This window comes from Hyposmocoma kahamanoa, unplaced genomic scaffold (assembly GCF_003589595.1).
Source record: "Hyposmocoma kahamanoa isolate Upper Pololo Valley unplaced genomic scaffold, ASM358959v1 244, whole genome shotgun sequence".
In the NCBI taxonomy this organism is placed as follows: Eukaryota; Metazoa; Arthropoda; class Insecta; order Lepidoptera; family Cosmopterigidae; genus Hyposmocoma; species Hyposmocoma kahamanoa.
Window position 1 is genome coordinate 57,861 of NW_020653761.1, and position 25,259 is coordinate 83,119.

The following is a 25,259-nucleotide window of genomic DNA, read 5'->3' on the forward strand; positions in this document are numbered from 1 at the left end:
CTTTATGACATTGTGTGTGTGTATGTGTGTGTGCGTAAGTGCGAGGGTGTGTGCGTGCGTGCACGTGTATGAATTAAGGATTGAGGCAGTGAACTAGCGCACCTCCTTTAGCAAGTCCTCTATTTCATTGTATGTCAACGTGCGTAGCAACTTATTGACCCTATGCTTAAGTTCCGAATTTGAGCAGAGCTTGACGCTGTACAAGGTGTTAACTCTATTGTATATGTACGGATGCAAGAATTTTGGAAATCTTCTAGCGAAGGTGGAGTGTATAGCTGGTAGATGAAGTTTAAAAAGCCTATTTTCGAATAACTTACAATTTTTTTTAATTACATTATTCTTTGGCTATATTAAAATTTCTGGTTGTTATAAGTATAAGCCAGGCACTTGATACGCCCTATATTATTTGGTGTCTTTAATTTCTTTGTGATCGGAAAGCTGGTCTCGTTTATGAAAATAAATAGAACCAACTTTTACCACTTCATTATTTTTCCAATATTCGTATACCAAATGGTGCATCATAGAGAAACTTTTAAATATTATATAACATCAAAACTGTGCCAATATTACTATGTACTTTTCTACCTATGATGATGAATAAAAATGTTGTTATTGTTATGGTCTTTGTTGATTGTTGCAGAGCTGTTAGTCGGAGATGAGCTCGCCACCGCCGGTACAGTTAGAAGTGGAAGTAGGTGACGAGCCTATGGAGGAAGACGCTGCCGACATGATACCAGCTGACAGGTATAGCGCAGTTTCATACTGTTCATTAACATTTTAGTAAGCACGGACGCCTGGGAGTCTACTCCCGCTCCGTCTGACATCCGTCCGAAACAATTATGCTGTCAAATAAGTAATACTCGACCAAATGGAAAAGTCGCATAATGCGAATGAAGCTTCATAATTGACAGTGCCTTCTTGATTTGGTCGTGTATTCATTATTTCACAGTAATTGTTTCAGACTGATGTCTGACGTTGTTTCGGATTGATGAAAACATTTCCTAATTCGTCCTTGGACTATGGAGTAAAAAGTATGTACATATAATGTAACTCGGCGCGTTTCGCCATTGCGCTCCCGCTAAACATACAACACACGTTTAATACAGACGAAGCGTACTGCCAAATAGGATCCAACCCATATTTCCGTTCGATTTTCTATTTCTAAGTTTTACCATATTGTTAAATTTATTTCCAACTTACAGCTGTCACTATAGGCTGTACCTACTACGATCGTCTAAACATAGCAAATCTTACTTAATGACTTTTAACTTAAATTATAATGATTCAATTCATTAATATAATGAATCTTCAAGAAGCGGAACAAATACTATTGTTTATGCCAATCCCCTTTAATTAGTTACTACATACTAAGTGTTGCTTAATTAAAAGAATTGTAATTTCAATATAATAATAATAATGTAAGACCAAGACAAGACAAGACCAGTCTTGGTCTCGCATCGGTACACCTGGTCTTGTACTGCACACTCAGACTTGATCTCGGTCTTGCTGCGAGAGTTTCGCAAGTCTTGCAATTATTTGTTAGATATGTAAATTACGACGCCGATTATCGTAAATCGCACCTGCGAATAACCTTATTATAATGTTTGACGATGACCGGTATCGTACAAATCCATTAATAACAATTCTTAACTAACAAACATACTTTAGACAATTAAAAAGATGAGTGAAGAGAGCGTAAAAAAATTTTACGTGTTTGCACAGAATTAATTTCAATTTATTATCAGTCAACGGCATATCAACCTATCCAAAAATTATAAGTTTATTCAATCGATATTAAACTCAATGGGTTCGGCTTTAAGTTAAACCTCTGTTGTGGAAGTTTTACATTTTGGAATAAGCTGTTGTCTGTATGTTAGCGAGACATGGAAAATTAAATGAAATTTATATGGCATTGGATAAAAAGATGTGTGGAAAGCAAATGTAGAAATGTGTCATATTTTACAAAATAAGGTAGTTTGATGAATGTCACTTCGTTTTGTTTAGTTTTATGGGAACTATCACTGTGTAGTTAACGTTTATGCAGTCCAATAAAAGAGTACCTATTATAATATACTTATTATTATTTCAAATACAGTTAATAATAATAATGTACCTAACGTCACCATCGCAAATCCTTGCGAGGACTAACTAAAGTGTTCGGCTACATTCCGTGCACCTCTGAATTAATTTTATTCTTTGGAACACCGGCGGCTCTTTGCAAGAGCTCGGTCGCTCAAAGAGCGATGTCCACGACGCTGCGACACTTGCCGCACCGCCTTTTAAGAAGGTGGTCTTTTTGGAAAATTAACTAGAGTTATGCATATACGTGTGCCGTGTTATAACTTTGGAAAATAAAGTTTCATAACATTTCAACTAACATCATTGTAAATTGTAGAAATTGTTAAAATAAAAAAGTTTTTAAAATATATTATTCATCTCTTATTACGACCTGCAATATACCTAAATTTCTTTAAATTTAGACATTTATGCTACTAATACACATTTCCGTCGATGTGCTAGACTAAAGGTTGGTCACGAATGCTGAACTTCTATAAAATTGTCATTTTGAATGTAGTAATAATGGATGGGTTAAATCTTCTATGTAAATTTGTAATCGTCACAGAGTTAACTATACCATATTTGTACAATTTTTTTAACCACTCTTAATGTATAAAGGTTTTAATTTTTTTGAGATATCGAATTTGGCATAAACCATTGTTATTTAATTACTAGACGCAAATTATAAACATAGTAATTACAAATCTTTTGATAAATAATATTTATCAAAAGAGATCCCACATTCAGATTATCAGAGACTTCGAACGAATTTGGACAAGACTAAGGTCTTGTTCAATGAGCTCGTAATCCCGGAGCCGATCTCGATTAATGGCGAAACGCTCGAAGTTGTCTGAGAATATGTCTACCTTGGACAAACCCTGCAACTAGGCAGAGAAAACTTCAAGCGTGAAATAGCTAGGAGAGTGCAGCTGGGTTGGGCAGCATTTGGTAAACTGCGTCATATCTTCTCGTCACCACTTCCGCAGTGCCTAAAGTCCAGGGTTTTTAACCAATGCGTCCTACCGGTCATGACCGGATATGACGGTCAATCTGGCTCACAGACTACACGTCGCTCAGCGAGCTATGGAAATGTCTATGGTGGGTATCTCGTTAAGGGACAAAGTCCAGAACGAAGTTATCTGGCATAAGACTAAAGTTGTGGATATCGTCCAGAAATGTAGCAAGCTGAAGTGGCAGTGGGCTGGCCAAATCTGTCGCAGAACCAATGAGCGATGTAGTAGACGGATTCTCGAGCGGTGACCACGTCTCGTCAAACGTAGCGTAGGACGTCCCCCTGCAAGATAAACCGACGATCTGAAGAAGGTCGCGGCTAGTGGTTGGATGCAGAAAACGGATAATCGGGCACTATGGCGTACACTTGGGGAGGTTTATGTCCAGCAGTGGACTGCAATAGGCTGATTGATTGATTGACTGATAAATAATAGTTCTCTAACATTCGTAAAATTAAGGAGCAATGATAAAAGATAATCAAAAATCTTTAATGCTTACTATCTGGAAATTGCCATTCTGCGGGTTATATGCATAGTATCTTTAGTATCTTTATAAGATATCACCGACCGACGGCAAATAAAAATAACTATTGCTTCTCTTTCAAATTACACAAGCATTCAATCGCATATAAGAGATAGAGCATAATTGACTGCAAACCACAGTGTTAAAATTTGCTATATTTGATAACGCTTGTTTTAAATGAATAAGGCTGTGTTTGAATTAGTAGTTTTATGACAATCTTGGTAGGTTATAATTTTAGGCATAAAATGCGTAAAAGAATTCCGTTCAAAGTAAATGCGGGACCTTCTTGTTCTTGCCCAAGTCTTGCAGGGTCGGTCTTAGTCTTGCTACAATTTGGTGGTCTTAGTCTTGCTACAATTTGGTGGTCTTGGTCTTGCATTTTTGCAAGATCTAGACTGATTTTGGGCAACACTAACCGAGATATAAAACGAGAGTAAGAAAAAAACAAGGTATACCGAACCCGTAGTATCAGTAGATAAACTTTATCGGTCAGGAAATCCAATGGACAACAATAACATATTTGTTCATTCTGCTTTGTGAAAAAACTCCCGAGGCATGTGTAGTTGGCGTTAAAAAAAATAAACGAAATTATATTATTATTAAAAATATATATACGAGTGTCTCTCAACGGTGAACTATTGTGATTTTTTAAATAATAAATAATATTAAAAAAAATTTAGTACACTTTTATAATTTGTGGTCATAATTAAAGTTTTTCTAGATTGTGTTTTGTTTGTACGATATTGTGTGCTTCCGACATGCGGCATTTAAAAAAGTGCGTCATGATGCTTATTAAAATAAAATATGTGACCCAGAAGGAGAATTGTTTAAATATCGTATGTAAATTTAGTATTCATTCGGCGACTAAAGACACGGTTCTCTAGATGACCGATTTTTGGTATTTGCTGTAACTTCCATACTGTCTAAATTGAAAAGACGAATTTGTGTTAATGTAACGTGAAGTGAACTGGTAAATAAAATGTTGAAAAAACTTTGTATGGCTTGTTGCCGATCGGACATAGATGTGCCGAGCTTCGATGCTACAGATATGACTAACGAAACTAATCAATGGTAAGCTTCTTACGTTAATTTTTTTATAGTCTCAAGCAACGGGGCTTACATGTCGTGCGCCTGATCGTAAGCGATACGCCTATCTTGACAGATAGTGCCACACATAGCTTTAAATCGCAAAAATTTGAGGGGCACTGCCACTGCGTCCGCCACCCTGAGACGTAAGTTGACAAATCCCATGTGTCTGTAACTTCACCAGCATCCTTACCCTTCAAAACCGGAACACAGTAATGCTCGCATTATTGCTTGATGACAGAAATTAGTCCCCTGGACAAACTTTTACACAAAGGGCTCTACTGCTACTAAATGATAATAGAGAACAATACGCATGTTTAGTTGAACATTTTGGTACACAGAAATATGTGTTTAAATGCAAATAATGTACATATTGACGATAATGAACTTGAAGGCTCGAGGTTGGATCGAGAAGATTTCGGATATATAATACGTAATTATGTATATATATATGTTGTAGTAAGAAATAAAAGGGGAGACGTTGAGGGAAACTCCCTCGTCAATAATTGTGTCAGGAATTGTTTGATAATTTGTCTATACGTTCTTCGTCATAAATTCGTTGGGCACTGCGATGAATAATAAAGTCAAAATAGTTAAAATTAGATCCAAAACGACCTGTCAAACTGCTTCCCCGCCGAAAAACTCACGCCATTCGGTGTTACCCGGTCTAAATAGTAACTACAGCCATTGATTAATCAAATAAACTAAGTACTCGATGTCACGATAATCAGTAATCACTATTTTAATAACGCGCCATTATATACATATTTCTAAGTAAACTTACTTTTTTTAAATAATTATTTGGGTAATTTTCAGGTCAGTTTTTTGTATCGAGTTCTTAGGTTTTCGCGATTGTTGCACATAGGAAATGAAACTATTTTTCCGGATTTAAATCGCGTATATTTGTTTTTTCAAACAAACCGACGTTTGTTTCGGGACCTGTTGTCGGATCTTTGCTTTTGGTATTTATTTGGTTTTTCCTCAAATATTATTATTTTATATTATTATTGAGGCTGCGTTTCAGCGTCATTATTAAGTTATACAGATAATGCTGAAATGGGACTAGTTTACATACAATGCTGTTTGTTCAGCTATTCCCAATAAAGAAATATTGTGCCAATGCCACGAGAGAGTAGCATGTTTATATAGACATACAGTTAACACGGCTTTTACATTCTGACAAACGCTTATAACGTATTTATTAGGCTATCTCAAACCTGCCAAGCTGTTATTTGGCCACTGAATTACATTGTATTCTTATGTCTTATGTCGGATATCATCATCGAGTTAATTCAAAAGTTTATCAGTTGATTGTGATAATTAAAATTTTGTTCTAATGCTACGCAATTACCATTCTGATTATCTTTGATATGACCTAGATTTTTTTTTGTAAACATAATTTTATATGCCTTGCAATAAGGCTCTTATAGGCTCCTCTGTAAGGGCGCATATTGCTTAGTGACAATTCTAAATGGTCTTGACTGATTTTATACGGGAAATGTTTTATATCCTGTAATACCTTACTTTGTTGTTCTTGCTTTTTGGACATAGTAAATATAATTGGTTTGCGCTTTGTATATAGACCAAGAGTTTTATGATCACTTCTTCTATGAGTACTCCTTTTGTATTTTCGTTGAGCTGAAAGTTTCCGTTCAGTGGCTTCTTATACCGTAGTTAATTTTTGACATTTTAGCTAGTTCTAAATGTTTTGTTACTTATAATGTTGTACCACCTGAATTTTTATCTTTATTGTAGTTTTTATCGTTATAACGATATAATATGATATTTTCATTGTTTACTTTATATAATAAATAAACCCAACAGTACACGATTTGTATAGATAGTGATGCTAGTTTATCGACGAGTATCGAATCCTGGACATAGGTAGAAGGCGAGCGCTCTCTCAAATGTGCTACGGTGTTATTATTTTACCTTTGCGTAGTAAGTAGCATGTTTCACGTGGTCAGTGACTTGTCTGGCTCCTGGCCAAGTCTCTGTTCCCGGACGGGACCTTGCGGCGACATTGAACCCATTATGCGAGGCCATATGTATACACAACTATCTTCATAGTAATTTCTATTATAGAGCGACACAGTTGCATATTGCTAAAAATTTTGGTTTTTTGTTTATTTTGAATTTTTTGGTACTAGTAACTTAACGGTTTAATTTGATGTCATTGTGTTTTACATTTTTTTTATTGTGTTTAAACTGTCGTAGCTACGGTCCACCTTTAGGGTTAGCACGATAGGGCGCGACTTGCGCAAGAGCAACATAAAGCGCGCGATTGCTATGCGTGAATAGCAGTATCTTTCGTGTTATGTCGTTCCCGCGCAAGTCGCGCCCTATTGGGCTAGCCCTACTGATGGGAAGTGATAATTTTTAATAACCACAAACGCTTTTGCTGCCGTGGGATATAGGATCTTACGTCACTTGAAAGAATTAAGGACACACTATTGCGCTGATTGTTTTCAACCTTCATTTCGGAAGGCAGCAGTACTTTGCCTAGGTGCATTGTTAAATAAATAATTATTTCTACTGTAATAGATAAGAACCAACAACTTTACAAGTCAAGGTATACTAATGAGCAATAGATCTCCTTCTGAAACCGTAGCAGTAGAACTCCTTGAGAAGTCGTCAAGCAGTAACTGAACATTACTGCGTTCCGGTTTTAAACGATATACTATGTATAGGTGCTGGTGAAAATTACAGGCATATGGGACTTATCAATTCCTTAATTTTCCCCCGATAAACTTTTATAATCCCCCGATAAACTTTTATAAAGTTTGGGGGAACCTTAATTTAATTGATTCTGTATTGTTTTGAAGAAATAAATATAAAAAAAAAAAAAAAAAAAAAAATTATGTCTCAGGGTGACAGGCGCAGAGCAGCGCCATACTCTGACGGGGACAATAGGGCAGGACCTCTCGCTGCCGGGCGTGGTTGCCGCCATGCTCGGTAGCGAGGAGTCCTGGGAGGCGGTGGCCTCCTTTTGCGGAGAGGTTATATCGCAAAAGGAGGTTGCGGAGCGGGTGCGCGAGGACGCGGCAGACGCGCACCCGCTTCGGCGCAGACGTACGGGGAGAAGGCGAAGGCAGTTTGCTGCTCGCCTGATCACCTAGTGCGCGGTAGCGGGCTCTGGACAGGGGCTCCGGAGCCTGCATTGCACGACCTCACTCGTCTGCGGGGCGAGGTAAACCCGGGGGGGTTTTAGTGGGGTAGGCCCGCCAGTCTGAAGGGAGAGTCCCCACATAACCCCTAAGTCTCCCTAGGCTCAGGGGTATCTATAAAGATTTCGCCCCCGTAAAAAAGGGTGACAGGCGCAGTGGCAGTGTCCATTGGATCTTTGCTATTTAAAGCACTGAGTGGCACTGCTACAGTTATGGATAGGCGTGTCGCTTACCACCAGGCGCACGATTTGTTCGTCCCGTCAGTAAGTATCATAAAAAAATATTTTTATGATATTACATATTTTTGTCGACTTTTAATTACTTTGACGATAGCTAAGAAGACTGTGCGTTTAGACGAGGAGATCACGGGTTCGATTTCCGATAGGACCAATTTAGGAAACGAACTCCTGAGGTTAATTTCGTTGCTCTTGTAGTCATAAAACAGGGAATTCCTGATTTTGAAACCGAGTTAAATATTGGTGTGGTTGTCAAAAAAAATACACAGTAATTAAAAATAAAACGGTATTGGTATAAATACGGCACGTACGTAGGTACATTGTTTTCTTTATGTAACTTTCTTTTACGAGCAAGTACCGAACAAGTTGAAATGCCTTATGGTTAAATGTTAACTTTTAGGTCTTTGGTATTTATTAAGTTAAAAGTCTTACTAACAATGCCAGTGGTCTTTCTGGTTCTTCAAGCGCGTTAGTCCGAAATCGAGTTCAGTGCGAATAATCAGAATTTTGCTAGTCGCAAAAACACATTTCTTATGTATCCTCATTTTTCGTCTTGCTGTCTCAATAAGAAATGATGCCAACAAGAAAATAAACTCCCACATACATACCAACGGCGTTAGTAACGAAATATCTTGGTCGCCGGCCGTTAGTCTATTTTTCGCAAGTAACGGCGGCGTTACGATTCCGTACAACGTTCATATTAACACTTCCTGTATTTTTAAATGCTTGTTTCAAAAACTACTAAACCGATACTGATTTAATGGTACTTGTTTAAAGCTGAAGTTGAAATTGTTGATAAAACCTAATCTGTATGCAACCTTAGTGGTTGAGACGATATGTGTACTACCGACTCCGGGATTAGAATGTTTAAGGAAACCCAATCAGTTATGAGAAAAGAAAATGACAACGTATATATTAAAAAAAAAAATATTTATAGCCTTATTAATCAGCACTAAGCTGATTAATAAGAATAATAAGATAACTGATATAATATAAGCCAACTTACCTACTAACTTATCTAACACAGAAGCATTGTATGACATGCTTATTACTTATTATTACTCAAATTTCTATATTTTTTTGACTCGGTACCTTTAGCTTGTCCCAAGACATAGGTCTCTTCCAGAGATTTCCATTTCTACCTATCTTTTGCTATTTACCTCCATGCTCCTCCAGCAACATATTTAAAATCGTCTTCCCATCTAAAGTATGGTCTCCCTTTCTTCCTTTTCCCTTTCTTGTAAAGTAAAGCTAACTACAATTAAAAGTACATAAAAGGCTAAAAAAGTCACAAACATAATAAAACAACAGAAATGGCATTGGACAGGATACATGATGAGAGAAAAACTCGACAAGTAGACAAAAGATATTGTAGAATGGTACAACATACGTATACAAAACCAAAATTAAATTAAAGTCGCTCTTGATAATTGGATGCTAATGCAGTGTAAAAGCCTTCATGGACTTTCTTATAAGATGACGTAAAAGAGCTGGTGAACTCTTCTATAATGTACAATACATTTTCCAGTTAATTGTGTGTCTGTTTTTGTTAGTTATTAGAGAGAACTAATTTATTAGTTACACCCCAACGGAGTATGTTTGTGTCCTGTATCTTGCCTGTACTAACATTGTTTGCAATAAATAGATAAAATAATGTGCCTTTTTTAAGACACTCTTATTCCTAGACTTGAGCGAGAAAGACGTTGTCGTTGAGGCTCATTGCACGTTCCGTACATTATAGAGGGTTAGAAAAAAAATGTTGAAGAACACTTGAGGCGAAATGGTATGATATCATTGATTTCGCGTACGTAGCCTTTGAATCGTGTCAGCTAGACGCGGAGAAATTCATTGCACGATATTTAAACATTTGTCTTTCACAAATAAAATGTACTCTCTTAGGGCTCGTTCCTATTATATCGTGACGAAAGATAGTCGTGCAGTTTAAACGTCGTTCACGACTTTTTTGACGTTACGACCACAGACTGTCGTGACAAGGCGGCTGCCGTGAACGAATAAATTGTTGTCACAATCTAGTGGGCACAGCTAGACACGACAGTCGTTCAACGATAAAATAAACGTCTACGACACAGTCACGACAGATAGTGATGATATTTGGGAACAGACTAGACGTGACAGAGACTCGTCCGACAATAAATAAAAAGTTACTAAACAATGGGAATGCGCCTTTACTGTAAAATAAGCTCGTCTCCTGACGTATTTATTGCGGAATAAGGGAGAACAAATTTCATTGAAATGTCTCAAATAACAATCGACTGAAACTGATTTTTCTCCGTAGATGAACGTAGTAAAAATGAAAATTTTGCGAACCTTCTGATTATTTTCGGGCCCCATAGCTCACTACCGGTATCTTCTGCTTTCATTATCGATTAAAAAATAAGTCTAAAGTCAAAAAGTTTTTAACGTTGCAAAACCGTTTTTCCGTGTGATCGAAATACGTCAAAACGTTTATTTTGGGTCTCGCCTTAAACAAATATTTTTGATTTGCAACGATTCAAAATGGACTTTATTGAATTATTCGAATCTCTTAAATTTCAATGGTGCAAGATTTTGAGAAGCCTTCTTTGATTGCAAACCGCAAAGCCACCACATTCAAACTGTTCTGATTTCAGCGACATGTTAAACTCTTGAACACAATGATCTTAATCTTTGCTTGAATATAAAATTTTGTATTTATAGATATGTATTAAAAATAAAATATTTTTGAATCCATTGTGTTACTAACGAATTAATTGATTATTATCATTCAATCTTGGCTTGGACTTAGCCATATTCATTGCCGGGCGTGTTTTAGATAGCAAGATATAGGTACATGTATTTAAACTCCGAAGTATTCAGCCAGAGCAAAATAGGTCAGCAAAGTTATTTATACAACGTTCTCGCTTTTCTCACGGGTTAACAAATTGGATTTTGGCGTTTTTCCCACCTTAGCAAATGTATACTTTACTAACACGCGTAGATTCGCTAATTTCACTTGTGTAGGTAGACGGATGTATTCAGTTCATGACGACATTATTGTAATGTCGAGTCTTATAGCACTTTCATTTAGCTGTTTCAAGAACAGTGGCCCAAACCAAAATAGTTCATTTTTGTATTTAGAATGTGCAAAATAATAGCGTGACTTCATGAGCCCCTAATTTTTCATCGATTTCTTAGCCTATCTTCCGATTGATTAGGTGTTTTTTTAGATAGGCCGCCATTCTGTAAGACTATACTTTTTTATATATGTTGACTAGTTTGTTATTATTATTAATACAAAGATTGGTCCGGCTAGATTCAAACCAGCAAACCGAGCCAGACGCTTGCTAACTAAGCCACGGAACGAACTAGCGAACCTCACGAATTTTTCAATGTGCTTGTTGCAAATCTTTGTTTAAAAAATATTGTCTTTGACTAGTTGTTTTATACATATATCTTGGGGCTCCTGAGGTCTAAGTTCTCCAGTGCCGTCATCCAGAATGGAAGCTTTACAGATTCTCAATTTGTCTGCTAGATTTGCAGCATTATAGTTAAACTTCGCTTGATACGAGCGAGCCGACGACACCCCGTAGCTATAAAACACACGTTTAGTTTTACCCTGTTTACCAATTGTGAATGTGAATGAATTAAATGTGAATTCTCTTATATTGGGTTGATGATCTTGTTTTATTAAGAAGAAAATGATATTGGATTATGTTGTAGTATCTTGATTACGGTAAATGACAGACGGTCGATCGTTATATACATGGGAACCTACCCTTGAGTCCGAAATACAGAAGTATCATGTTGTCATGGAAGTAGATATTTGTTGGTTTCGCGCAAAGAATCCATCTTTATCGAGTTCTTAGTTTTCGCGATTATTACACATAGGAACTGAAACTATTTTTCCGGATTTAATTATAAATTAAAGTTTGTTTTAATATAAATTAAGGTTTGTTTGAAAAAACAAATATGCGCGATTTAAATCCGGAAAAATAGTTACATTTCCTAAATCCATCTTTAGCTAGGCGGTCCAACAAGATATTTTTGGGTTTTTGAAGAACCCTCGCCATCATCATAGCCTTTTTAAGTAGCTGTAGAGCTCCTGGTGAAAAAAGTTCTTACAGTATTCCGGGAAGTACTACCATACCTATTTTTGCCGCCAAACAGTAATTTGAGCATTATTGCTTTCCGTTTTTGAAGGGCAAAGGGTCAAAGGGTACTGGTGAAACTACAGGCACATAGGACTTCAGCATTTTGTCTCAGAGTGATGGGTGCAGTGTCCTCAGATCTTTGCGTTTAAAGTACTGAGTGGCACTGTAACTATTATGGGCAGGCATGTCGCTTACCGCACGCCTTGTTCGACTTGTGTGGGTCCAACGCTTGCTATCAATAAACATTGACCTCCTCCAATTTGCTAAATTTCGCTCGATCCACAGCTTGTCGTATTAATTTCCTGCCAGCAGTCTTGCGCAGAACTATCTTTAATTAGAAATAATGCCACCAATTCAGGGTCCAGAAGTAGATTTATCAAAAAGCCTATAAAGTTTCCGAATTTTAATTATGTCATTATTATGAGATTAAGTATTAATCTTTACAAAAGCCGAATAATAACAGTATTTTTGAACGGAAATTGGATTTGGTTTTAAAGGTGTCGGTTTACGCAAGAAATGAGTAAATAATATATTTGTTTATCGTCGTACCATTTGCACAGATGGTTCTGCGGTCTAATTAATAGTAGGTAATAAGTTTTAAAAGAAAGAAAAAACAACCAAATTCCGATTTTGCATGTGCCTTCGAATCAGATTAACAAATAAGGTCCGTTAATTTAAATGAGACGTCTCCTATAATTTCGTAGTTGTTGGTGATGCTGTTGTCGGCGATGCTAGTGATGTTTTATTTCTTCATGTGACTACATGGGGCGGTATTAGCAACTGTAAACTCATGGTAAATGTACAGTAGTTTGTTGTTGTCATAAATACAAAGGGCGAGCACAAAGAAAAATTCCTTCGGTCTGACTGAACTCGAACCAGTGTCTGTTGCCATGCCGGGGCCACCAGTCATATAACCAACTGAATAACATACCGAATAAAAATTTTCTTTGTGTTTGATTTTTGTATCAATAATAATACCAAACAATATATGAAAAACATAGTGGTATAACATCTTGATATCCAATAAATAAATATTACAAATTTCAATGCCTAACTTGATCATACTACTTACGTACTTCACTATACATTATCCATTATGAGTCATAATTATGACCATTTGCACGAGCTGATCATGTAAGTGGCAAGTAGAAGTATATTCCTTGGCATGTTTGGTAATTGATGCATCACCTTTGGACATGTCATACTCATCAAGTCAAGTAACGTATATAACTCCTACATAACACTTAGACATTAGTCGAGTAAGCTTACCTTAACTAAAGATTACTTATGAAATTGTTTTTATCATTCGTATACCCTTTATGAAACACGTGGAAACTGTTATTACAATCTGTAAGTGATAAATTAGTGATTAAATTCAGTAAATACTTTCACTAGTACTTTGTTAAATTGATAATTGTAATTATTACGACATAGGTGGATCGCAATTCTACTTATGGAACATTACGGTTCACGGCGTCGATATTAAACTTGGATTTTTTGAATAATTAATAAAAAAGCTAGCTTCTTCTATGAGGCGCATGACTTGTCCGTTCCGTGTATGGTGTCATAAAAAAAACACCGAGTCAAGAATTAAGGACACGTTATAGTATGTGAATATTTCGAAGCCTTCCATGTAAGTTGTTGTATGTCAAAATATCATTTTTTGCTATAATATCCTTTTATGTATATTATAGGTTCCATGTTTGAAAGTATACATAACACTAAGAGATTTCTTTACTTTTAAATATGGAACCAATAATATGCATAAAAAAATATATATTTGACTTAAAAAGTAAAAAATGGTATTTTTACTTACGCGGGAGGTATCGATTTAGCCGGATGAGATATTTTTTTCGGCCACCATTTTGAAGCCACCAGCTTGTAAAACGTTTTACAAATACAGTTGATTTTGCTCACACATACCTATCTCTAATATTTCCGATAAAAATTTTGAAATTTGCATGGCTGCCATCTTGTTTGTTTGAATTTCGAAGGTGGTAAAAGTGCAGACATCCCCTCCCAGTTAAAATTACCACACTTTACCTCACTTTGGAACTGATGCGGTGATGCGCATGCAATGGTATAAATAAGATTTTTGCCACCATTTTTGAAATAAGCTCTGCAATTTTGTCACTGGGCGCGAATACGTTCCTTTATATGTATTGATAAGGCATTTGTTAACAAGCTATATTTCTCTAATGATGCTACGTCACGATTTGTTACCATGTCTCGGTACCTGTTCTCGTAAGTACATAAGGTTACTAACCCTGAAGTGTTCATTGCAAGTGACGTATTTATTCCACGAATAGCTTTTTATTACCATGGAGGTCATATTTTATTTTTAATAGATATTTCAATCATTCACCTGATTAATTGTTCCAAAACGTAGGTAAGATTAAAAATAAGCTACCTATTTTTACATTTTCCATCACACCACTAAAATGACGTGAGTTTAATGATTATCGTCACCGCTTATCATAAGTCTTAATGTAATTTACTTTCGTTATTAAATAATACTTATTATATTAAATAATACTTATCTAGACGTACCATATTAGATTTTGGTACGGATATAGTAAAAAGTAATGAGTCGGGAAGTGGGCTTGCCAAAATTCTTATTATTATAGCTTTTTTGTTTTTTGAGAAGTCTCACCCTTGCGGTATACAGTAGTAGACATCTCGCATCACGTAACATAGGGTCGTATTCTAGAACTCTACTCAATGCTCAAGTTAGGATTTGAGTATGGTTTAAAGCACTTGATATCATACTCAAGTCCCTGCCATTAGGGTCGTATTTCCAGTGCTTGTGTTGCCAGTGCAATCCTGACTTGAGTATTGAATAGAGTTCTAGAATACGACCCTTAAAGTAATGTAACTTAATTCAAACCTAGGGACCTAAAAGGCTATACAGCTTCTGCATACTTGGATGACAAAACGACCCGTTTAGCTCTTGCAGGTAGTCTCGATCTAAAATGTTTAGATAAATTAAATATTGTAACACTAAAATGTGTTCAAGTGTATATTTACAAGGAGCAACCCCTAGAGTTTCTTGCTCATTCTTCTCAGGGCATCTCTCTCAAAATTTAATAAATAAAAAAAGAACATTTTCGACTAAAGATTACGAAATTGATAAGAACGCAAAATCGACCTCGAAAGTTTTCGAGATGCCTGTGGTAGTATAAAATTAAAACAAATTAGGTAACGGCAAAAATCATTATTTTTTTTATTTTCAGATTAGGCCCCTTTTAGGCAATGTACATCAAAATGTACGTAATATTTGAAGTGAGACTCAGACCATATTATTCCTATGATAAATTAAACCAAGTGTACATTATAATTAACCGACTCCAAAAAAGGAAAAGGTTCTCAATTCGATTGTATTTTGTTTGTATGTATGTTATGCGATTGCTCCGGCATTAGTGAACCGATGTTGAGGATTTTTTTTTTTTGTTAGAAAGAGGGTACCTCAGTATTGGTAAATTTAAAGAAAATATTCCACCTGTAAGGGTGGCAAAGTAGAGGATGAATCTGGTTTCGCGCATTTTTCGTTAACCGATTTCAATAAAACTTGGCAAATGGATGTTATTGTTCCACCCCTTTTGGACTCTTGGTTCCACTAGTGAGTATAATGAAAATAATGCATTCAAGTTTGACATTACGTATTCTATATGACCCTAAGCCACACATAGAGGGAGACATTGAAAACACATTACATTAATTTGGGGATGTCACTAACGTTCCACTAATCGTGCTGGTGTATATTATATACATATAGTACTAAACGAAATCCGGCAGTTTAATAATAAGAATAGGATTGTAGCTGATTTATACTGAACGTAATTTAATATACCGGTGTACTTCTGTAGTCTTTTTCAAGCTTTCTATAAAGGTGTCCTACGTACGTCTACTCTCGTTCTCGACCAAATTATAAAACACTGTCAAGTATGAAGCTTCATTCACATCATGCGTCTTTAAATTGGTCGAGTATTACTATTTGACAGTAATAAAAAGAACGAGAGTACAGGGCCTGTACCTTTAAGTGCCTAAGTAAAATTTTGCGTCTTTGTTTTTACAAGACATCGACTAAAATATCTCGCAAGTGCAAAACGGCGCAACGTCTGCTGTTATGGGCAATTAATACGTTTGCGTTAGTTTTCATCGTCTTACTACGTACAATTATTTGTTGCATCAATATTTCCGGATTCATTTATTCTCGTCACCTTCGCAAAATGAAACTCTAAGGCCAAAAACACAAGGATTGTTTTATCTTCCAAAGTTCAAATGCACTTGATCTCTTGTTTTGTTTTTTTTTTTTATAAATAGTCCTCACCCATTCAAAGTGGCGTGATGCCAAAACATCGCTCAGTATTCTGTTTACTAGCGTATTAGTACCACGAGTGTATCCTTAAGCCAGAAGCGAAAAGTTGACATAACCTACAAAACCAATAAAACCTCACCAAGCTAAAATACTCGAATAAAACAACGTCCAATTTTTTTAAATCAAAGTCATAAAATAATAAGGATCATTTCAGCTTTCTCAATTTGTGTCGATTTCATTGGCGAAGGGTGGATATTTGATGAAGGTAAGCTGACGTGGAAGCTATGCAGCAAATGCTGCAAGACATTCTCCATTTTTATACCTACTATTCAGTTATAGAATAAATTTCTTAGGCTAGTTGATGGGATTTCTGTCATATTTTACCCTTCGCCAGTGATCGATTACTTTTTACTATCATGGTTCATCACTATCTTGCAATAGACAGATATTTCGTCTCAAATAGGCCATATTCAACGCCACGCAAAAGCACTAAGAAGATATTGTTATTCTTTATAGAGCTACTCTTTTGTAATAAGCGTTCCTGTTTTGCACTCTCAATAATAAAGTGACTAAGTACGAAAAGTAATTTTCGGGAAACTTGCTCTGTTTGATTTAAAAAGAAAATGTCGTGTTTGGCGTTATCCCACGGTTATGGGACACTTAAATATTGTAGACAGGGCATTTATTTCAAAGAAAGTATACTGCATTCAAAGGCTTTAGAAAGTTGCGTCTTCGTATCTTTATTTGAACGCTGTTTAGTTATGCAATTTATTCAAATTCTTGTATACAATTCTGAATACTTTGATAAAATTGCTGCCTGTAGGTTTTCTTAATTATTATTATTTAATTAATACACTGGCAGCTCTACCTGGGCTCTAGCTGGTGCGTGTATATCACTGCACTTGTATATTGTTAGTTTTCAAAATGTTTATCAAGTCTAGTTTTGAAATTATTCATATCGTAGTGCCCATGGAGTATCTTGTAACTCTATGAGATATCCTCGTTTCCTTCGTTGTTCCAAAGTAGTCAATTTCAGTTCTTGGAGGCGTTCTTAGTAAGATTTGTTTTTTAAGGACTGAACCATATTTGTTTCTCTCCTCTGAACCTTCTTCAACATAAGAATTTGTTTTTTAAAATAGGGACACGAAATTTGAAAAGCATATTCCAGCCATGGATGTTTATAGGTTTTGTATATTTGGATAAATAACTCCTTGGTAATACTGTGAAATGCTTTTCTAATCATGTATATCATAGAATTAGCTCTTTTGGTTATGGTTATGATGTGTACGTCTCATTTAAGGTTATGGGTTAAGGTTACAGTAATGTAACGCCAAGGTCTTTTTGTGCATTAACAGTCTGAAGAGGTACGTTATCCAAAGTACCTATATTTCAGTTTTGGATTACTATTTCCTATGTGTAAAACTGTACACTTTGTGGCGTTCAGTGAGATAAGCCTGTCTTTTGTCCATTGTAGAATGCGGTCCAAATATTGTTGTATGGCACTGTGAGCAATATCCACAAATATCGACAGGTCTGAAATGTCCACATTGTGAAATTGTTCCGTTCACATATTCCCAATGATCTTATATGTGTATAAGATGATTGCGTATCCCCAGAAAAAAAAATTTTTTGCGTCAGGTTTGGGGATCTCACCATCTAACTCACCTAATCACAATTTTTTCCTAAATTTAAATGTAAAATTTCATGGTGTTTCTATAATTGAAGATGCTGTCACTTAAAAATAATTAATATATTAATGTCCTTATAACGGACCCTTTCGATCATAAAAAATAGAGAATGTTTATGTTTCACATTTGGTCGGTACGAATTCCAGATGACTACAAGCAACTTTTAAGTGTTTAAATGCGGTATTGCCAATTGAAGAAAATGCAATAAAGTCTCCGTGACGCAAAATATCCTATCTGCAATATTTCAAGTACTCCGTGTCCCATAGTCGTCAGACGCCCTGTATATTATATACTAGATCATTGGTAATCGAGTTACAGAAAACAAGTTCGTAGCATCTCAATCTAGAGTCGGTTTAAAGTAGCAATGGAACCCGAATCAGCCCATATGCGAGTATCGTGTGATTCCGGGATTGGTTGCTCGTCAAATATAATTATTTTGAGTCGCATCTAGTTCCGCGTTCAGTTGCACCTCGCGAGATGACATTAAATTTGTATCGTCTGTACCCGAATTGATTGTCGATAGATGTTGGTACATTTTGTTGCTTTAAGGCCCCCCCCTTAACGAGCTTGTTTCCGAACACTATTCCTAAGAAATAATTTTAATGTATACTTCGTTTCAATCCATTTTGAACAAAAAGTAAACAAACAAGCCACTAACCCGACCATAGACGGTTTAGTGGTGGCCAATTGTAACGCCAACTACAAATCGATTAATTAACTGAATAAATCTATTTATTCAATTGAATCATACTAGCGGTTTTCCTTACATAACCTATATAAGCGTATTTAAAATTTCAATTTAAATCCTGCTTCAAATGATATATCAAGTCGAAATCTTCGAAATATACGTGACAGTGTTACTTATTCGATTTGTTGAGTGATTGCTTTAGAATATTAACCAAACAGGTTTGTTTACTTTTTGTTCAAAATGGATTGGAACAGACTATAGGATTCTACATACATAATTGAAAATCTCCCGAACTACATATCCAGAAACCGTTCGATTTAGAGCAAGTTGCATGCTTATAATACGAAAATAAAATATTTTCCAGAATAATCACATTTATGAAATTTTAGATATCTATTACTTAAAAAGCAATTATAATAAACTTAAAATTATTAACAAGAAATATCTTGGGCTGGTGAAATTACATGCAAATGGGACTTGTCAACTTATGTTTCAGACTGACGGGCGCAGTGGCAGTTCCCTCAGATCTTTGCGATTTAAATCTCTGAGTGGCACTGCAACTGTTACGGGCAGGCGTGTCGCTTACCACCAGCCGCACGACTTGTTTGTTCCATCACTTGGTACAACAAAAAAATCGTTTCCTCAATTTTTCCAGGCAGTGTCTGGTACTAGGTAATTGTCTCGTTTTCTAATTGTTCTAAAATATACGCTATCCAACAGTTTTTGATATGTACTTCGGGAGTTTTTGAGTATATTCGCCAGTTTTCCAAACATTTTCACCATCCTTGTTTAGTGCCTGTAGCAATGTCGCTAAAGTTGGATTTTTCTTGCCTTTGTGAGGACTTTCGCAGCTTATAGATCCGTCCTGATAAAATAGTGTTTGCTTATATTTTTAGGGTTGGCACGATAGGGCATGACTTGCGCGAAATCGACATAAGAGTGGTTACATTTGGCGACTTTTGCGATTTATAGGCGACGATCGGAGGCATCGATGCAATCGCGCGTTCAGGTTTAGGCTCATTCAGGATTTCGACTTAACACCGACCCCGGGTTCAGATGCTACAAATTTCAAAAAACTAGGGAATGCTCTGTATTATAAATGTCAGAGCTACGGAATTCACTCAGGTGCACTACCCAGGGTGGCATACATTTTATAAGAAAAACGATATATTATAATTTTGACTCCTCCAAACTCTTCAATAAAACGCCGCATTAATAAAACTGATTTATAGAATCAATCCATCCGTCACATTATAATATTTAACTAAGATGCTTACTAAAATTCCTACAAACAAAATGCCTTTACCGATCTAACTCGAACATTTGATGAATAATCTCAATGCAGACTACTAAAATAACCGACCTAAAAAGTTTGTGGAATTACATCTATTTGCCAAGTTTTATTGAAATCGATTACCGGAAAGTGCGCGCAACCATCCCCTATGTGGAATATTTTCTTCAAATTTAAATGGGGCCAATATTGAGCTACCCTCTTTCCAATAAAAAAAAGAATCACCAAAATAGGTTCACAAATTATCGCGTAACAACAAAAAATACTGGCGAATTGAAAACCTTCTCCTTTTTTTGAAGTCGGTTAAAAACTAATACATAAATTTCTCTTTTACATGATGACGTTGTCTTCTAATTCCCTTCTTTTTAACACCTTCCATTTTTTCGTAAGTAGGGACTTTTGAAGGCAATGTTGCTAGTCGAACCTGCAATGCATTTGTTCGGTTCGGACCAATCACAATCAACTCCGACGCCCCTACATAGTAAAATTTTGGAAACCTAATATTATTTACTAATAAACTTTCAAATGAATATTTGTAATAAGCTTATAAACCCTTTATAATATACTAATAATAATTAATGCAAAGAATTTTTCCATAACACTTATGTATGTCTTACATTATATTACTTTCATTTCGTCCTTTACTTTTGTTTTAATTTTTTATTTTCAATTTCCAAATTTAATTTTATGATTACGTCACTTTTTCATTGAGTAGTCGTTTTGCTACCAAGTAATAAGTCGTCTTGCGATCTAGTCCTTCCATTTTGAACACATAGTCATTATAATACCGAATCCGTTATATGGTATATATTTCTCAGTGATTTTGTGAATGACAACTTCTAAATATTCGCCAAATTTCCACGCGAATAAAGAACTTGCTCGTAAAGTTAGAATGCCTGACTCACGTGTCAAAAGTTCAACTTCATCGAGCCGTTTTGAAAAAGTTCTTCCTAAGAGGTACATATTTTTTTTCCCCCTTGCAATTTAAGCGAAAGAGACGTTGCTCGTTGGTTTTCGCTTACGCTTAATGAAATGCTCAACGTTTTTTCGCTTTCATTTTATGGACATAAAGCTTTTTCATACAGGCTTAATCCGATTCTTTGTCATATTGAGTGTGATGGCTCCCTTACTCTTATTTATTTTTTATAAAATCTTTTCTTTGACTCTCTAGTCATCAGTATCTCTATATAAAAAAACTGAACTAAGTGTAATATTAAAACAGTTATATCGTAGGTAGGTATCGTAGTTGAGTGACACAATTGACGAGTTGGAATGTAAAATTTTAGGATCCATTTTAGCTAATAAATTTATAAAGACTGTAGCTTTGCAATAAATACAATAGTCCTTCGATCGCACTCTACTAGTCAGTAGACAAGGTGTAAAAACTAAGTTAGAAGGTTTATCAGTTAGAAAAACTTGTAAACGTGACGCAAAATTTTCAAAACAAAATATATTTAACCCGGAGTCGATAATGTTTTTATATGAATGAAGAAGTAAAAATAAAACAGTCTATAAATGCAGAACATGCGATAAGAACTCTTATCGCATGTTCTGCATTTATAGACTCTTTAAAATATTTGTCCATCTTGGAAATGAGGTTATTGAACTTCTAAAAATCTGACGATGAAGAAAAGTCAGGTGTGAAAACAGTTTAAAATAACATGGAACTAAAGGGAATAATTATGACATGTTAAGGTTTTTTTAGGAACAATTGTATTCCACATGTAACTGAGTACATGGAACTACTGGGAATAAACTCTTTTGTGCGACAAAAATTAATTTTAAAAATTGCACTAAATAATAAATAGGCATTTCAGATATTATTTGAAGTCAAAACACGAAATGTGTCACATACTCCCACGCGCCCGTCAAACACGAAATAATTTACAGGCTCCCAGCGCGCCCTTGAATACTCAAATAAGCTGATATTCTGTTCTGTGTTTATCATAGATAATAATTGATACTCGTAATATTGAGTAATAAACATGGAGTGTGTAATACCTCCAACTGAAAACTCGCAATGCTTAAAAATAAGAACAAAATTGTTAGAATATATGTCGAGTACTTAGGTTTTCGCGAATGTTGCACATTGAAAATGAAACTACTTTTTTCGGATTTAATTAACGTATTTTTTTTTTTTTTAAACCAACGATCAGTCAGCCGTGGTCATAGGCCTGTAAAGGGAACGAAACGTTTTGAAATTTTCAACATCGTTACATGTTTAGTTTAAAATTACAGTTTTCTTCTATATAGAAGTAAAGCAAGTAAGCATAGTAAAGGAATTGCTAGTTACCATTCAAAATATAGAACAAAATATAGTAATTTCTTGATTTCAGAGAATGATAGTATCATAGTATAGTATGGTAACTTCATACAAAAATTGCAGCGTGACTTATTAGTGTACGCGCCCGCCACGTCCCGTGTACGAACTCACACATTAGTATTTCTCGCGTTGCATAAAGCTAGTGCTGATCGTCTCACGCGCTTTTCATTGTTATGCGAATGTGTGCGTCCTTACACTGAGCCCAGCGGGCGAGCGTACATACAAATCACGCTGCTACTTTGTGTGAAGTTAACATACTTCTTATTGTAACTATGGTAGTATCCACTCTATGTGCATTACTTACGTGAAGTGAAAGTAAATGTAGGTACTCTGCTTATTCCCTTGAGAAGAAGTAATGTCTTAAGCTTGCCTACGATATTACATCTATCCAATGTCAATTGTTAACATTATTGTAATAGTCAATCAATCGTTGCCAATTGATGAAGGATGTTTATAAATAATAAAACGTTAATTGGAACAGTATCAGGCAATCAGATAATCTGTAATGTTGTGTTATTAATTTTACAAGTGACTGCATTTTGAAATCACAACAAAATGATACGGGATTATTTTTAATAAATAACTAATCTCTAAATACGACATTCTTATCATTAAAATAACAACTATTATTATTATTTATTATTGATACAAAGATCGAATACAAAGAAAAATTCCTGCGGTATAGCTGGACTCGAACCAGTGTCTGTTGCCATGCCGGGGCCACAGTTGGATAAGAGAGGTGGCCGGCATGGTAACAGACACTCCAGTCTGATCGAAAAAAATTTTCTTTGTGTTCAATCTTTATATTAATAATAATAACAAACTCGTGAAGTATTTTTAGTAGCAGTAGAGCTCCCAGTGAAAGAGTTCATCCAAGGAAAAACATACAAAAGATCTGTACATCTATTGGTAGCCCTATGGCATTTTTTATATACTGCTATTCTCGCATAGAGATTTCGCGCTTTATATCGCTCTCGCGCTAGTCACGCCCTGTCGCGCAAGCCCTACAGGGAAGTACTGTCACTCGAAATAGTCCACCGAAAGTCGCCTGAGTACTTGGTGTAAATGCGCCTTTACTACCAAATATAGATCTACAAAGTGTCTTAATAAATTATCTTTGGTAAATTTATCATGTTTTGTCAAAAGTCACGGAGCAAAAGTTGTTGTTTATGATGTTAGTAATCTGCTGTTTAAAAATAACCAAAAGTATATTGCCATGTATTCGTCTTACAACACTCATCCGTAACAGTAGTCACGATGCATCGAATAGTTTCCGTTGTGGATTATTGATTATTTTACATGTTTTTTTTGTAAAATTTTTATTGACATGGATTATTTCATCAAAATAAACCATGGGTTTAATTAATAAAAGTGGATTTTGTCTATATATAATATCACTGAGATTCATAGTGTCTATTCTATACACATAATAGCGCTCAAAATTAGCACAGTACGATAATGTTTATAAAGTTAACTATTGCTTTGTACAATCGATGCCCTTAGCTGACCTTTTGGTTCTAAGAGCTTTCTTACGAATTCAACGGAAAAGTGTAAGGAAATGCAAGCTATTTGGTTGAAATTCGTATTTATGTAATTAAGGACCAAATTGGCTTAAAAAAATTCGTGAAAAATGAAACGTCATACTTCGAAGACCAACATGAATTTTTATGGCTCACATGTTAAAGGTTAAGTTTGTTAAACACCTTTCTTCACTCTGATTTACTCAGAACCAAATTGACGGTTAAGGGGTTAGATTAAGGTAAAATGTAAACAAAGAAATGTTATGAAATGGGTAATTAATTCTATAGCATATGTTACACCCGTTACTTTGACTAAGGTTGCACTTGGAAGTTCTGCCGGCTCATTGTGTAATGCGATAGACAGTCTTTAGACAAACTCGTCAGTTGCAGTTACTATTTAAACCCCTGTTTGAACTTCAAGTCACAATTTCTGCTTATAATCTGACAAACTTTTTACAATTTTGTCGTTTAATTCACTATTTGTACTAATATTTGTCAAACTCGTGATATTGTTGTCATTTAAACATTGTTTCTACCGATTATTTGTCAAATGAAGACAGCATACTACTATAAATACTATATCTACTGGTCTCTCAGTTGTTACTTTGAATTTATATAAAAGAAGTTTATGAAGGGGTGCTACGTTTTTTTGTTTGGGATGACCCAAATGTCATTGTCAAAATGTGAATGCAGGAGTACTAAACCTTATATTTTTTAAAGAAAAGGTACCTTAGAGCATCAACTGTACTGTAAATTAGCATGTCATTGTGAATTTAATAAACGGTACACCTCTCGCTACTGTGCTCGCACACAAACATAAAATTCAAAGTTGTTCTTTATACACTGAAACGCTATTCAACACTCTTCTGTAGTTGTCTAATAAATAGCTTATTATATTAAGAATAAGAAAAATTGTAGATGTGAAAGGAGATTAATAAAGTTATCTAATATAACAATTATAAAACATATCCAATGCAAATAAGCGTCCTTCAATTACCAGTGCAAAAAAAAATACTAGTATAGGAATAACATAAGTTACTATTTGAAGCCAGTCACCGCCCAAAGCTCTGCGGCCCAAATTCCGCAGTTTACTTTGACCGGTGATCGCCTCAACCTTTATATGACTATGAGTTACACGTTTTGTTATAAGTACTGTAAGTTGTACAAAATAAATAAACAAAGCAACAATAAACATTTTAGTCCAATAAACAATAATAAATA

At 35.4% G+C, this 25,259-nt stretch overlaps 1 protein-coding gene across 1 annotated transcript in view; it reads left to right on the forward strand.

Moving 5' to 3' along the window:
- The first annotated feature begins 640 nt into the window (after positions 1-640).
- Positions 641-25,259, forward strand: part of LOC113228848 (E3 ubiquitin-protein ligase UBR1) — a 58,067-nt gene continuing 33,448 nt past the window's right edge. Inside the window, exon 1 of the mRNA XM_026462265.1 lies at positions 641-744. Coding sequence (XP_026318050.1) covers positions 656-744 — 89 coding nt within the window. The 5' untranslated portion in view covers positions 641-655. The remainder of the gene's footprint in view (positions 745-25,259) is intronic.